Below are 14,274 nucleotides of genomic sequence, written 5' to 3' on the forward strand. Positions count from 1 at the left end.
TTTTTTTGTTGTTGTTGTATGCAGTTTCCAGCAAACTTTAATTAATTTTTTTCTATTTGTGAAAATTTCTACGTTATTTAAAGGTAATTTTTATTATAGGCCTATAGACCTTACACAGCATTATTAATATAATTTTGGAGTTTACAGAACTTTAAAATTACTTTAAAAAATGGAAAATAATTATATCATTTGATTTCAAGATATTTTGTATACCTTAAAAATAATTAATTCTACCCGGGATTTCCCGGGATCCCGGGAAACAGTTCACTTTTATCCTGGGATCTCGGGACAAGCAAAAGACCGGGAAATGAGAAACCCTAGTTACTATCAATACGGAAGCGCAGAAGACAGCACAAAAGGAGGAAATTGCCCTGAGAACCGGGAAAGTAGGGCCCATACATGATTTATTTCTTTTCGTTTCTTTTAATATGCCGTATTTCCGTACTTATAAGAATATGCTCTTCTCTGTGAAAATTGCTTGTTTTTGATGTTTTGCCTGTGCCAGCTTGTTTTAGCACTGCATTGCTGTGTCGATGTAAATATAATAATAGTCATTCAAATATAATAATAGTCATCAACATATAATAATTATTCAGTGACATCTTGATAACCATTATTAAAGATACAAAGCCAAAATAAATCTTCCGATATTATAAAAGATTTTAAAAATAGTTTTTTAGGTACTTTGTGGAATATGTGTGAATGTGAAATAATTAGTGCCGATTTTCCACACTCTATAATTCTTTTTGACTTTGTTCTATAAGAGCATGCTCTTGTATAACGAAAAAACGGCAATAATTTGCTGTAGGGTTCCAATATATGTTTTGCCCCGGAGCAGTCACCATTTGGGTGGCTCCGACTATCAAGAGTCAAGATAGTATTGTGAGCATACTATTTTGACCCGAGCGAAATCAAATTAGATAAGTCATTTGTACGGAAAGAAATCGATTATCCTTAAGCATTATGAACGTTATTTGAATATTGTAAGCTCTATAAAAATTAATAATAATTAAGTTTAGAGTAATAAAAGATATATAATACTAACTCTACCACAATACCGCTAGATTTATACATGTGAGGTTTAGATGTTCTGTAATACTTTAATGCTTCAAAAACTGGCCTATGAGGAAAAGATCCGTTTCTTATATATAGTTCCTGTATGTCGTTCGGATCGAATAAAACAATTAAAGGTGTTCCCAAGTCTAGTCGTACTATAGATCCATACTTTTTCCATAGATCCTGGAAAGCATCCATTATTTTCTCAAATGAATATGGCCCTATAATGTATAAACACAATTAGTAAGTAATCAATTAACATTTACTTCGTTAGTCTATATAATTGTTCATATTAAGTTTTTCGATTGCTATGGTTACGTCTTTATAAATTTAGAATTATCTATTATTAGATTTCTACTATTTAATAATGCTTATAGAGAGAAGAGTTAGATTCCTTTAATAAGTTTAATTCGATAAACTATTTCATTAAGAATAATATGCATAAATTTACGTAAATCCAATTATTTGAAGAATCTAATATTATTTCAATTTTTGTAATTTTATATTTCAACTAGCTGCAAGGACCCGCTTCGCTGGGTTTTTAAAAAGTAACGATAGTGAAGATTAACATAATTACATTACTGTATAGCCAATCTTACCCGTTTTCTCAGAATGCAAGAATTAGGCCCTCCGTTTCCAGACTAATTAGAGACCTGGTCCCGATTCTATTTCTGAACGCCTCCTGTTCACGTCAAGTCAAACGAACTATTTTCAACGTTTCTGGAACGTTTACAATCGTTCTATAATCGAACCAATATTCGAATTTTATGTTCGAATTAAATTCGAACAAATTCGAAAAAATCGAACAAAACATTCGAAATAGAAAGCCACTTTCAACCACTTTCATCCTCATATCTCCCGCACCCTTATAGCTATCGAGACGCAACCCCCTATGCACGAATAGAGACTTGGGGCTACCACCACATACAAACACCATTCACGTGCGATGTATAGTTTTGGCGAAAAAGTGAAATATAGGGACATACATGTCCATTTTTATATATATATATAGTTCGATGTAGGATGTAATGAGATAAGGCAACACAATATGTGGGAGATCTGCCAAGGGAGCACCCCCGGGGAGAACTTCTTTGGGAAACATGCCCCTATTTACTAAATGGGGGCAAGTTGCCTTATGTCAACTCGCCCCCATATGACCTCGTTACGACCTCCAGGTTGAACTTTTATTCATCCAAAAAATANGATGTTCTGTAATACTTTAATGCTTCAAAAACTGGCCTATGAGGAAAAGATCCGTTTCTTATATATAGTTCCTGTATGTCGTTCGGATCGAATAAAACAATTAAAGGTGTTCCCAAGTCTAGTCGTACTATAGATCCATACTTTTTCCATAGATCCTGGAAAGCATCCATTATTTTCTCAAATGAATATGGCCCTATAATGTATAAACACAATTAGTAAGTAATCAATTAACATTTACTTCGTTAGTCTATATAATTGTTCATATTAAGTTTTTCGATTGCTATGGTTACGTCTTTATAAATTTAGAATTATCTATTATTAGATTTCTACTATTTAATAATGCTTATAGAGAGAAAAGTTAGATTCCTTTAATAAGTTTAATTCGATAAACTATTTCATTAAGAATAATATGCATAAATTTACGTAAATCCAATTATTTGAAGAATCTAATATTATTTCAATTTTTGTAATTTTATATTTCAATATAGTTCGATGTAGGATGTAGGATGTAGGATGTAATGAGGTAAGGCAACGCAATGTGGGAGATCTGCCAAGGGAGCACTCTCCGGGAGAACTTCTTTGGGAAACTTGTCCCTATTTACTAAATGGGGGCAAGTCGTGGATTGTGTGCGAACGTAGTATATTATGTCAACTCGCCCCCATATGACCTCCTTATGACCTCCAGGTTGAACTTTTATTCATCCAAAAAATAATAAATAAATAACTAATACAGTAATACTTTTTGTTAGAATGTACTGAGAAATGCTGTTAGACATATTCGAGGCGAGCTAACTTATACCCCGTTCGCACCGAGCATTTCGATCTAGATTGTGACCAAGGTCGGCGACTATGCCTTGGTGCGACCTCTCTCGACGGTTTCAATCTCGACTGAAACGAGGTTCAATCGCGATCCACTCAAGAGAGTTCTTGAAACTAGATCCAGTCATAAGAGAGATCCCACAATCCCATGCGCGCGAGAAAATACAAGATGGCTGCGGAACACGTGTCGGGCTATATCAACAGAGAAATAAAAAGACAACTAGAGAGACGATGACATCTGTCTATTTTTAGATATATGGCAAGAAAAAGTGTTTATTTCTGACCAAAACTACCATTTGTTTGTTGGTGTTCGTGACTTATCGCGTAGTTATGTCAGTTTTATCATCGCGTGTAACAGCCGGGTTCTTCTCGAGCGGATTGCCTGTGCGAACAGCATGACGTTCGACTGGCGACAGTCACAATTCAGATTGTAGGTAAATCGAGATCGAAGTGAGTCGTGGGTTGTGTGCAAACATAGTATTAGGTTTCGGAATCAGTGTCATGGCAGACTATATTTTTAAAATCGACGTTTACAGACAAGACGAGAACCCGATGAACCTATCTTCACTTGAGTTCTTCGAATTGACTTGTTTTCTTTCATTGCTGTGTTTATGATGGCATATTTGTCCCTTGGGGTCAGGCGTACTGTACCAGTGGACGACTGTATAAAACTACTGAACACGCGCCGCCCGTTGGTGGGAGCGACTCGCGGTGGCTGCGCGAGTTTTTCATGTTTGCTTTACCTATTTAACACCTGATAGTGGTCAGTTTCCCGGGTGATATCGCAGCTATAACACATTGTTAAAATGTTGCAATGAGTGTTTTGTGCAATTTTGAATAATTTGGGAGAAATTATTGCAAAATGTCTATGTATGGCTCGATGCATGCGAACAGATTTTTTTGCCTAAAGTGAATTACTGCAAATTGCCAAGCGACAAAGCAGGGCATTAATTTAAATGTAGCACTGCACACATAGGCCTACATATGGCGTAATTAGGGTACGATAACGTCCATTTTTTCCACAATTTCCCACGAAAATGGGACGGTGCGTTGTCCTCAATCATATAGTGCAGGGGTGTCCAACCTTTTTGTTTCTCTGGGCCATATTGGAAGAAGTCATGAAGTTTTTGGCCACAAGTATATTATATATACTGTACTTGTGGCCCAAGTATATTTTGGCCAAATCCTTAAATATACTTGTATATTTAAGGATTAGCATGTCGAGATTATAGTAATAAGTATTAAAACTTAATAAAATAAAAGAGTAGCCAAATTTGGCGCAAAGTAGCCAAATCTTGCAACGCTGGAAGGAATACTAAATAATGCTGGAGTTGGAACTCAAAGGATTATAGACCCAAAAGCACGGAAAGGAGAGAAAGGACGAAAGGTAAAGAAGTGAGGAAGGTTGGAANGACAAGACGAGAACCCGATGAACCTATCTTCACTTGAGTTCTTCGAATTGACTTGTTTTCTTTCATTGCTGTGTTTATGATGGCATATTTGTCCCTTGGGGTCAGGCGTACTGTACCAGTGGACGACTGTATAAAACTACTGAACACGCGCCGCCCGTTGGTGGGAGCGACTCGCGGTGGCTGCGCGAGTTTTTCATGTTTGCTTTACCTATTTAACACCTGATAGTGGTCAGTTTCCCGGGTGATATCGCAGCTATAACACATTGTTAAAATGTTGCAATGAGTGTTTTGTGCAATTTTGAATAATTTGGGAGAAATTATTGCAAAATGTCTATGTATGGCTCGATGCATGCGAACAGATTTTTTTGCCTAAAGTGAATTACTGCAAATTGCCAAGCGACAAAGCAGGGCATTAATTTAAATGTAGCACTGCACACATAGGCCTACATATGGCGTAATTAGGGTACGATAACGTCCATTTTTTCCACAATTTCCCACGAAAATGGGACGGTGCGTTGTCCTCAATCATATAGTGCAGGGGTGTCCAACCTTTTTGTTTCTCTGGGCCATATTGGAAGAAGTCATGAAGTTTTTGGCCACAAGTATATTATATATACTGTACTTGTGGCCCAAGTATATTTTGGCCAAATCCTTAAATATACTTGTATATTTAAGGATTAGCATGTCGAGATTATAGTAATAAGTATTAAAACTTAATAAAATAAAAGAGTAGCCAAATTTGGCGCAAAGTAGCCAAATCTTGCAACGCTGGAAGGAATACTAAATAATGCTGGAGTTGGAACTCAAAGGATTATAGACCCAAAAGCACGGAAAGGAGAGAAAGGACGAAAGGTAAAGAAGTGAGGAAGGTTGGAAAATTATGGGTCAATGTGTGCATAAAACAAGGTCTATTTAACCTTTTTCATTACTTTTTATCTTTTGGCTTTTCACTCCTTTCCCCGAATTTGACTCTAGATTCCTTTGAGTCACAACTACAGCTTTATTTAGTATTCCTTCCAGCGTATTCCTTAGTATTCCTCATTCACACATTCCCAAGTATTTGAGAATATTTCCTTTCCATTCAAAAATAAAATATGTATAAAGGTTTAAGACTTTGAGTTTTTGAGTTTTTTAGTCTTCTTTGAGTTTATGCCATTGAAATAAATAAAAAAATTTGTTGGTTTTGTTTACACGTTTATTGGGCCGCATTGGAACTTGCCTTGAGCCGCATGTGGCCCGCGGGCCTCGGGTTGGACACCCCTGATATAGTGCATACATCCGTCGTTTTCTGTTGTTTTTAACACGAAGGGTGCTACTTCTCCAGAAGAAATCGCTTTAGAACTTTTTAGTCATAAAGTTAGGAAGGCCCCTGAAATCTGGAATGTTGCAATAGAAGGGTATTTTTATTTTTTTTTAATTTTAACTCTTTCCGCCCTGTGGGCACTAAAAGGGCCTCTTAAAGCAGGCCCATTATGGGTTCGGTCAAGCCCACAATAGGGCGACCGGGTGGTGAGGGACGGGGCCCGACATATCCGAACGGACCACCCCCGAAAAATTCCTGGGGATTCTTTGACCCGTCCGGATTCGAGCGGTGTGCCGCCACCTTGACCGCTCGGCCATCCGACCTGAATAGAAGGGTATTGTGACCGACGCAAAAGGAACAAGCGCATGGATTAACATTTTCAGGCTGTTTTCTGAAATATTTAATGAAAAGGAAAATAGTGAAGAAATAAAATCTTCCTCTTAAAATTGAACTAATAAAGGGATGTAGCCAATGCTGATTTTTTTTTCTGAGCAAAAACAACTTGTAAGTTACACTAAATACTGTACTCAAAAATCGCGTTTTCTCCTATATACGTCTATCTTAGAAATAAGTGGTATTTTGCAGTTCACATGTGAATTGAGCCTACACATGATATTATTTTAGGACGGACTTTAGTACATGAATATAATTTTACAATAAAAACTTTAAGAACTGTTGTTATAAAGCACTTTTCTGAACTCTTGTTCAATACCTAAATTTTATTCCAGAAATGTTCTTAAAAACTTAAATTCCAATTTTAGAACTTATAATGGCAAAATTTTTTAATTTATGTTTTATGAAAATTAATTTAAATAAATTGCTAATACGTAATATAAAATTTATAAATTAATTAAGAAACATGATAATATAAACAAAAATTCAAGTGAAACCAATTGAACTTGTAGATTACATAATCTAATTTTATTAATTTTATTGCATTTTGAATGAATATTATAACTTTATTATATTTTATATTTAATTTAAATACAGGCAGCTTCCAATTTACGGTAAGAAGAAAATTGGAAGCTGCCTGAAGGATTTCTAAAGGAAGCGTCGTAAATGGAATACAAGTTATAATGTATGGGGCAATTGACATAAGCACAAATTGCCCTTTTTTGATTCCCATTATCTCCAGTCATCAGAAATATACTTACTGCGAACTTGTAACATCCCTGTAGCCCTGCTGCTCTCTTTGTCCATTTTTTGCGCTCATCTAATTTTATGTAACTGGTAAATTGTATAACCACTATGTATCGCTGTCTCATGCTGTCAAAGCAAGGACGTCCAGCATTGTGCTATGCTTCGTCGATTACGCGGGTCTGTTTACATCCGACTCTATGTAATTACCGACGTTAGTACTGTACAGTACCTCCTTATCTCTGAATGCCAACTGTACAGCCCCAATCATATGTAATCCTTGTAAATAATCCAATTGTAATGTTTATCTGTTTACTTTATGTATTTTTATGATGTGTATTATGTATCTGTTTAAAAAAAGCATCTGATGAGGTTCATGTCCTCTCCTTCCTCTTCCAACTTCTCTTTCACATTTTCATCCCCTTGGCCCTGCCATCAATGCCTTTCCTTCCGTCTATGACCTTCTCACTTCTTTTCATCTCCTTAAAGGAAATACCACTGCCTTCTAACCCTTTCCAAAACTAAAGTAAAGTCATCAGAAATGAAGGTACTCGTCCCTACAAGCCAGAAGTTAAAACATTCGCAAATATCTCAGACATGTTTGCGTGGAGTGGGGAAACGACAGGTGCAATCTTACATCAAAGATTTACCTTCCATTCCCTAACGTCAGCAATCAGCAGATACAAACCACTACTCCTTTACATACTACTTATACAATACTTGAATGTTTCCCTGTTTGAATAAGTTATTTTTTCGTTTTGAAATATTTTCGTATATACAGTGGTGCCTCGTATAACGTACTTAATGCGTTCCAGGTGCACGTCCGTTAAGTGAAAAGTCCGTATACGAAATGCATTTTCCCATATAAATACATGTTAAAACATNTGTCCCTATATTTCACTTTTCCGCCAAAACTACACATCGCACATGAATGCTGTTTGTATGTGGTGGTAGCCCCAAGTCTCCATTCGTGCACTATGGGGGTTGCGTCTCGATAGCTATAAGGGTGCGGGGGATATGGGGCTGAAAGTGGTTGAAAGTGGTTTTCTATTTCGAAATTGTCCGAATTTGTTCGAATTTAATTCGAACAATTCGAACAATATTCGAATTTGAATTCGAACATAAAATTCGAATATTAGTTCGATTATAGAACGATTGTAAACGTTCCAGAAACGTTGAAAATAGTTCGTTTGACTGGACGTGAACAGGAGACGTTCAGAAATAGAATCTGGACCAGGTCTCTAATTAGTCTGGAAACGGAGGACCTAATTCTTGCATTTTGTGAAAACGGGTAAGATTGGCTATAATGTCTTATAATATCTTAATCTTCACTGTCGTTACTTTTTGCCCACAAATAAAAACCCAGCGAAGCGGGTCCTTGCAGCTAGATTCTAGATTATTTAGAAAAACAGTCTTTTATATATAATAACAACTATATTACATAGAAATGTACGAACATCCCAGCGATGCGGGTCCTTGCAGCTAGTATATTATAAAAATAGCAGATTGTCATTGGCAACAGCAAAAAAGTGGAAACATCATTCGCACTTGTTCGCAGAAAGACCGTTGTTTGCCTCACGTAATTGCCGAACCGAAAGTCCGTTGTTCGCAGCCAGTCCGTTGCTCGAGTCACGTAACGGCCAAACAGAAAGTCCGTTGTTCGCAGCGTCCGTTATTCGAGGCGTACGTTATACGAGGCACCACTGTAAATTATTATAAAGTATCAGATATTTTCGTCATCGATAATGATTTTTGTGTTGTAATAGCCAGGGTATTAATATTGTTTGACAGTAGCTTGGCAATTGATCACAATTTATTGAAAAAATCGTATATTATTAGTTGGAATAAATTACGTTTCTATAACTAATTATGTAACGCTGTATCAGTGTGTAGTCGGAGCGAGACTGCTTGCATCTTCATTTTCTAGATTATGAAGGAAAAAAGAGAGAAAGAATCATTCGTTCTCAACAATATATTTGATTTCTGTTGTATCATTTAAAGGTATAAATATAAGTTCAGAATAAGCCATTAATTAATTGCTATGCCAACGCATCATGAAATTCTATCACTATGTCTATCACACCTTGGACTTACACATTGACTCGTATCAATGTTTACTGTAACTGTTTAAAAATATTATGTCAGTTATTTTTTTCACTCGACTGAATGCAACATAGATAAGACCGATAGTTATCTCTTTTTTATCTACAGTATATCTATTTTGAGTTTTGGAAGTGTTAATCCCTGTGATTTATGTATAGTCATCGAGTAAGGTAAAGGGAAATTGTCTACGAGATCGCAATATACTGCCATCGTTCGAAGAGCGTGTTATGGTGATTATTATGAAACAGATTACCGTAGATGGAAAGTCCCTGATAGCTATCGAATTCCACTAAAATAAACGCATGAAGAGCTGGAGGGCAAGCATTAGGAGCATATATAATGTAGCGTATAATTCCTTGTGAGCCATTGAAGAGACCTCCTTGCACCCATAAATTGACTCTCAGTATGATTCTGGCATTATCTGAAAGATTCAAATACTTGGAGAGACCAAGAGCCGAGTCATCTTTGGACGAAGGCAGGGCAATATCTGAAGTGTTTTCAGATGCTATATAAGCAACAGGGCACCCAGTTGACTGCAAGTAGTCTTCGTTGCTTTGTTTAACTTGCTCGTTTGTTGAATATAGCTCTACTGCCGTTTGGAACTGATCAAATTCATCTCTGGATAAATAGGCTCGATAAAAAGACGCTGCCACGTAGGACGTAGCCTTAGTCAGCTCATTTTGGCCTCTAATACTGAAGAAAAACGCGACCTTCTTTTTGACACCTATCTCCAGTTCTACAAAAATGGGTCATTTTTGAAGGTTGAAATTTTAATCAGTTCATCCTTGAGTGATGGTGAGTCGTCCTAGAAAATTTCATCAAGTTGGACAACTCATTCTAGAGTTATAATGTTGACAAGTAATGCATGAAGTCAAGTGTTAATCGTTACTCGGCTTCGCCTCGCTCAGACAATAATATCGACGCTAATTTTTTGTATTTTATTATTTTTCGTTTTATTTTCTACGAACTTTTTTGAAGTTTTTTTGCAAATTATAGTAAATCGGGAATTGTCTGAAACCGATAATTCAACAGAACATACAGGATTGATCCTTCAGATAACGCACTAACTTGTACTGTCAAGGAAAACCAGGTTTTAAGTTTTTTAAATTGTTTATAATACTTTTCGATATAATTCATGTTATTATTTTTTCTCATTTTACTTTCCCGTCTGTTATGTAGATATTACGAAAAACATTATTGAAAACGGGGGAAATTTGCTCTCTGGGTTTTTGCAAATCTCGAGGTTTTCAAACCTTCTAAAGTCAAAACTTAACAGAAAAAAATTCCGTGGATGTGTATATGTGTTGGCGTCGTCTGTTTTGTTTAATATCTCAGGATGGGCTAATGATTAAGAAATGAAATTTGGCACGGTGCTTTTATATAAGAGACATCAATGCTATTGAGTTTGTTGGTTAAAGTTCGAGGGGTCATGCGTCATATCTCGCGTTGGATCGGATTAAATGAAAATTTTAATTGTTATTGGTATTATAATATTAAAAAAAAAACCTCATCTGTACCCTCAAAATTAAGCCTTTTGCCTTTTTATTATATTTAATAGTATAAAAGTTGTTTTAAAAATAAAATCTCACAACAGATGGCGCATCACACAATTTTAAACTTCCAAAGTGTTTCTCAAGCATAAATATTTTTAGCCGGGAAAGTTACACAACTCGTTGCTGGAATTTTTTTTTTGTAATTTTGTACGGATGTCTCACTTTTAAAAATGTTTTAAGGTAAACACTGTAAATATTGCTAACAATCTGCGTTTTAACGATGTCCTATAAATATGTTCTACGCAATGTTATTACCGTGTTTCCCCGAAAATAAGACATCCGCAGAAAATAAGACCTAGCACAGATTTTGCTGAATTGCGAAATATAAGACCTCCCCCTGAAAGTAAGACCTAGCGAAGTTTTTTTTTAGTCGTAACGGTCATCAACAGAAGGTTGAAAGTACAGCCACTGATTGGTCAGCAGACAATTACGCCACACGGCATGATTTGCATAAGACTATGGCGTGGGAATCACAGATTTGCATAATGTTATCGCTGGTGATCGCTAATTGGTCGGCTGGGAATAACGCCACATCACATTTGCATAGTACTACGGTTCAGTAAGCACTAATTGGTCATCGAGCTCGAGGTGGACACTATAAAAAGGTTAAGTTGAATGTGTCGGAAGGTGTTCTCTCGAACCTGTTTAGCGTATTGTTCAACAATAAATGTGAATTCGTCTTCATGGAAATATAAGACATCCCCTGAAAATAAGACCTAGTGCATTTTTTAGAGCAAAAATTAATATAAGACACTGTCTTATTTTCGGGGAAACACGGTATTAATCATTGTAATAACAACTTAGTATATTTTTATATTTATTTTCGCGTTTCTCATTCGTATTCAGTTTTCATTTATTCATAAAAATACAGTACTTGATATTCTAGATAATAATCTAAGACAACTACTTCACATTGTCTTAGGGGCTGTCCATAAATTACGTAACGCATATATGGGCGTGCAGGTAATTTTTATGATGTGTTAAAATAATATTTTGTAACGATCTCAACTCTGGGATAACAGAATGATTCACTTTTGTTTCCGAAGCGTTGCGTAGCGTACCGTACTGTTTACCTCACTTCATTATTTTGTACAATACGTTTGCTGTTGGTTTCTGCAATGGCGTTAAGGAGCCTTACGGGGCCACCCCGTAAGGCTCCACACCCACACCAAAATTACGTAACACGTATACAAACGAATCCTCTTCCCTTATATACTACTTATACAATACTTAAATGTTTCCCTGTTTTAATGAGTTATGTTTTCGCCTTGAAATATTTTCCTATATAAATTATAAAGTATTTCCATCATCGATAAGGATTTTTGTGTTATAATAGCCAGGATATTAATATCGTTTGACAGTAGCGTTAAATGATTTATTATATAGATAACATTTAAGAAAACTGTCTTTCTTAATAAAAATACCAAAATATTTAGAGTTGTAAGTATTTTAAATGTAATGCGATGTCGCTTGCAGAGTCGTTGATAATTTTTACTCATCATCATTTAATGAAACTTTTTAAAGTATTTTTTCTGTATTGTATAAGAAGAATTCGGTCATCATTAATTTTAATTTTCTACTTATTTTATTAAGTAAAAATTAGAAATAACATTATTAACTTAATTTCATCAATATTCAAATAAACTAATTAAATATCAAATAATATTTATAATTTAGGTTTATAATATTAAAATTTAAATTAAAATGAAATTTATATAAAAATTTAATATATTTTATAACAGTAATTTTGTTAAACACATATTTTCTGTACAATTGCTCGCTCCTTTTAGTACAGATTTTCTGTTAGGAATGAGGAATCGAAACTTTGTATATCATAAATCAACAAATTAAATGTTATTTATATCGAAATCGAATGTATCTTACCCCATGGACTGAATAGATGAAAATGTCCTAAAATAGGCCAACGTTTAGGTCCAGGTATTGCTTGAAACGGTTTAACAACTCGTGACATCGACATATATCTCAATTGGAGATTCTTAATCGTTAGATAGGATATTCTATGAGAAAAAAAATCATATTTATAATTACAGTAATCAAACGCTGAGTATATACAAAACGTCAAAACGCGTCTCCAACTCCAATATATTTTACAGAAATTTCGAAAATGAAATTCCAAAATGTTCTCAGCATGAAGTCGTTATCTTGGATTCCTGTTTTTCTCAGATAAGATTCAAGGTTACTGTAAAATGGCTTTATTTCTCCAAAAATACATACATTTAAAAAATTTCTTTAGCATTTTTTTGTTTTTGTTCACTGTTAAATAATTTTTAAAACCCTCCATTCACTAATTAAAAGTTTAATCATTATTTACTTCTAATTCACTTAATTAAGAATTATGAGAAACAAGCTTACATTCTATTGTATATACTCGTTCAGCAGTAGTACAATATATACAGCAATAGTTGATAATGCGATGACCAGCAAGTAAAATGTTTATCAGCATTTGCGTTCCATTAAATAAATAATAGGCCTATACTGTGTAAGATTACTTATAAATTAAACATGATGTTAGCCAGTTTGGACAGATACCTGCTACTGGCTACTAAAATTGCGTCATCACATTAATAGAGCAAGGTTACCTACTATTCCTATCGCTCCACTAAAATAAAATTTTTGTTTATATACATTGTTTATCTGAGCATTATTCGTGATTTATTTCGTATTTTCGTTCTGTTAATTCGATTCGTGAAAATTATTGTGTTCAGTTTACTTTTAATTTAATTATTGTTTTACAAACATATTTATGCATGTTGCATACTTTATTTATTTACTTACTTTCACAAGTAAACAGAAAAGCCTTGAAAAAACGGTTGATATCTATCCCAAAATTAACAAATAATCGTAAAAACGAAGACAACAATTACATAAGATTAGAAATACATTACTTTATACTTTAAATACGATATAAATTAAAACAAAAAAAGTATAAAAGTTCCTGAGAAGTTTATTTCGAAATACTGATTTCCTTCGAAAGCAGCTCGAAGTATGCCAGAAGTTAACTGTTTCTAACAAAATAATTAACGACGCAGTACGTTATTCGAAAACATTTCCTTTTCCTAAGCTGAAAATAATTATTAACTCGTACCTCGTAAGTCTTAACCTTAACCATATTTACATTTATATATATTTTACCAATATTTACAATTTGTTTTTGTCGCCAAGTTAACTGTCACCCACTATCAGAGCCGGCCCTACCATAGGGCGAACGGAGCAGCCGCTCTAGGCGCAAAGTCCAAGGGGGTGCCTCAGTGGTAAAGAAAATTAAAGGGTATAAATTAGGGGCAACCAAGGAGGGGCGCTATAATAGGATCTCGCTCCATCCTAAAACTTGCCTCGGGCCGGCACTGCCCACTATCGCCTATTGTGAATGGCCCAGTTGTCGTGTACCCGTCCTCAACGTTGCTGATAGGCTCTTAGAAACTACGGTTTTAAAGATACAGTAACATTAGATGTTTTCTGAGCATAAAAATGCACTTTACGACAACAAAAGCGTATTATTTAAGACCGACAGAGGGCTGAAAACAGCGTAGAACACGACACACAACATAAAAACAATTTAACACAGTTTAAAGTTGAGCAGTGTTTCGCGCTTTTCTGTTGAACGGTGGTGCCGTATGTGCGACAATTGGTCCAATCGTTTCCGAATGTCGTCAAAACGTTACCGGAA

At 35.2% G+C, this 14,274-nt stretch overlaps 1 protein-coding gene across 1 annotated transcript in view; it reads right to left on the reverse strand.

Annotated features, from left to right (window-relative positions):
- Window positions 1-13,147, reverse strand: part of LOC111621595 (cytochrome P450 302a1, mitochondrial-like) — a 21,526-nt gene extending 8,379 nt beyond the window's left edge. The window contains exons 1-4 of the mRNA XM_023363773.1: window positions 12,960-13,147; window positions 12,471-12,604; window positions 2,263-2,452; window positions 1,046-1,087 (exon numbers count right to left, since the gene is read on the reverse strand). Of these exons, the coding sequence (XP_023219541.1) occupies window positions 1,046-1,087; window positions 2,263-2,452; window positions 12,471-12,564 (326 nt within the window). The 5' untranslated portion in view covers window positions 12,565-12,604; window positions 12,960-13,147. The remainder of the gene's footprint in view (window positions 1-1,045; window positions 1,088-2,262; window positions 2,453-12,470; window positions 12,605-12,959) is intronic.
- Window positions 13,148-14,274: the final 1,127 nt, after the last annotated feature.

This window comes from Centruroides sculpturatus, unplaced genomic scaffold (genome assembly GCF_000671375.1).
Source record: "Centruroides sculpturatus isolate CEXI.00-Female unplaced genomic scaffold, Cexi_2.0 scaffold175, whole genome shotgun sequence".
NCBI lineage: Eukaryota > Metazoa > Arthropoda > Arachnida > Scorpiones > Buthidae > Centruroides > Centruroides sculpturatus.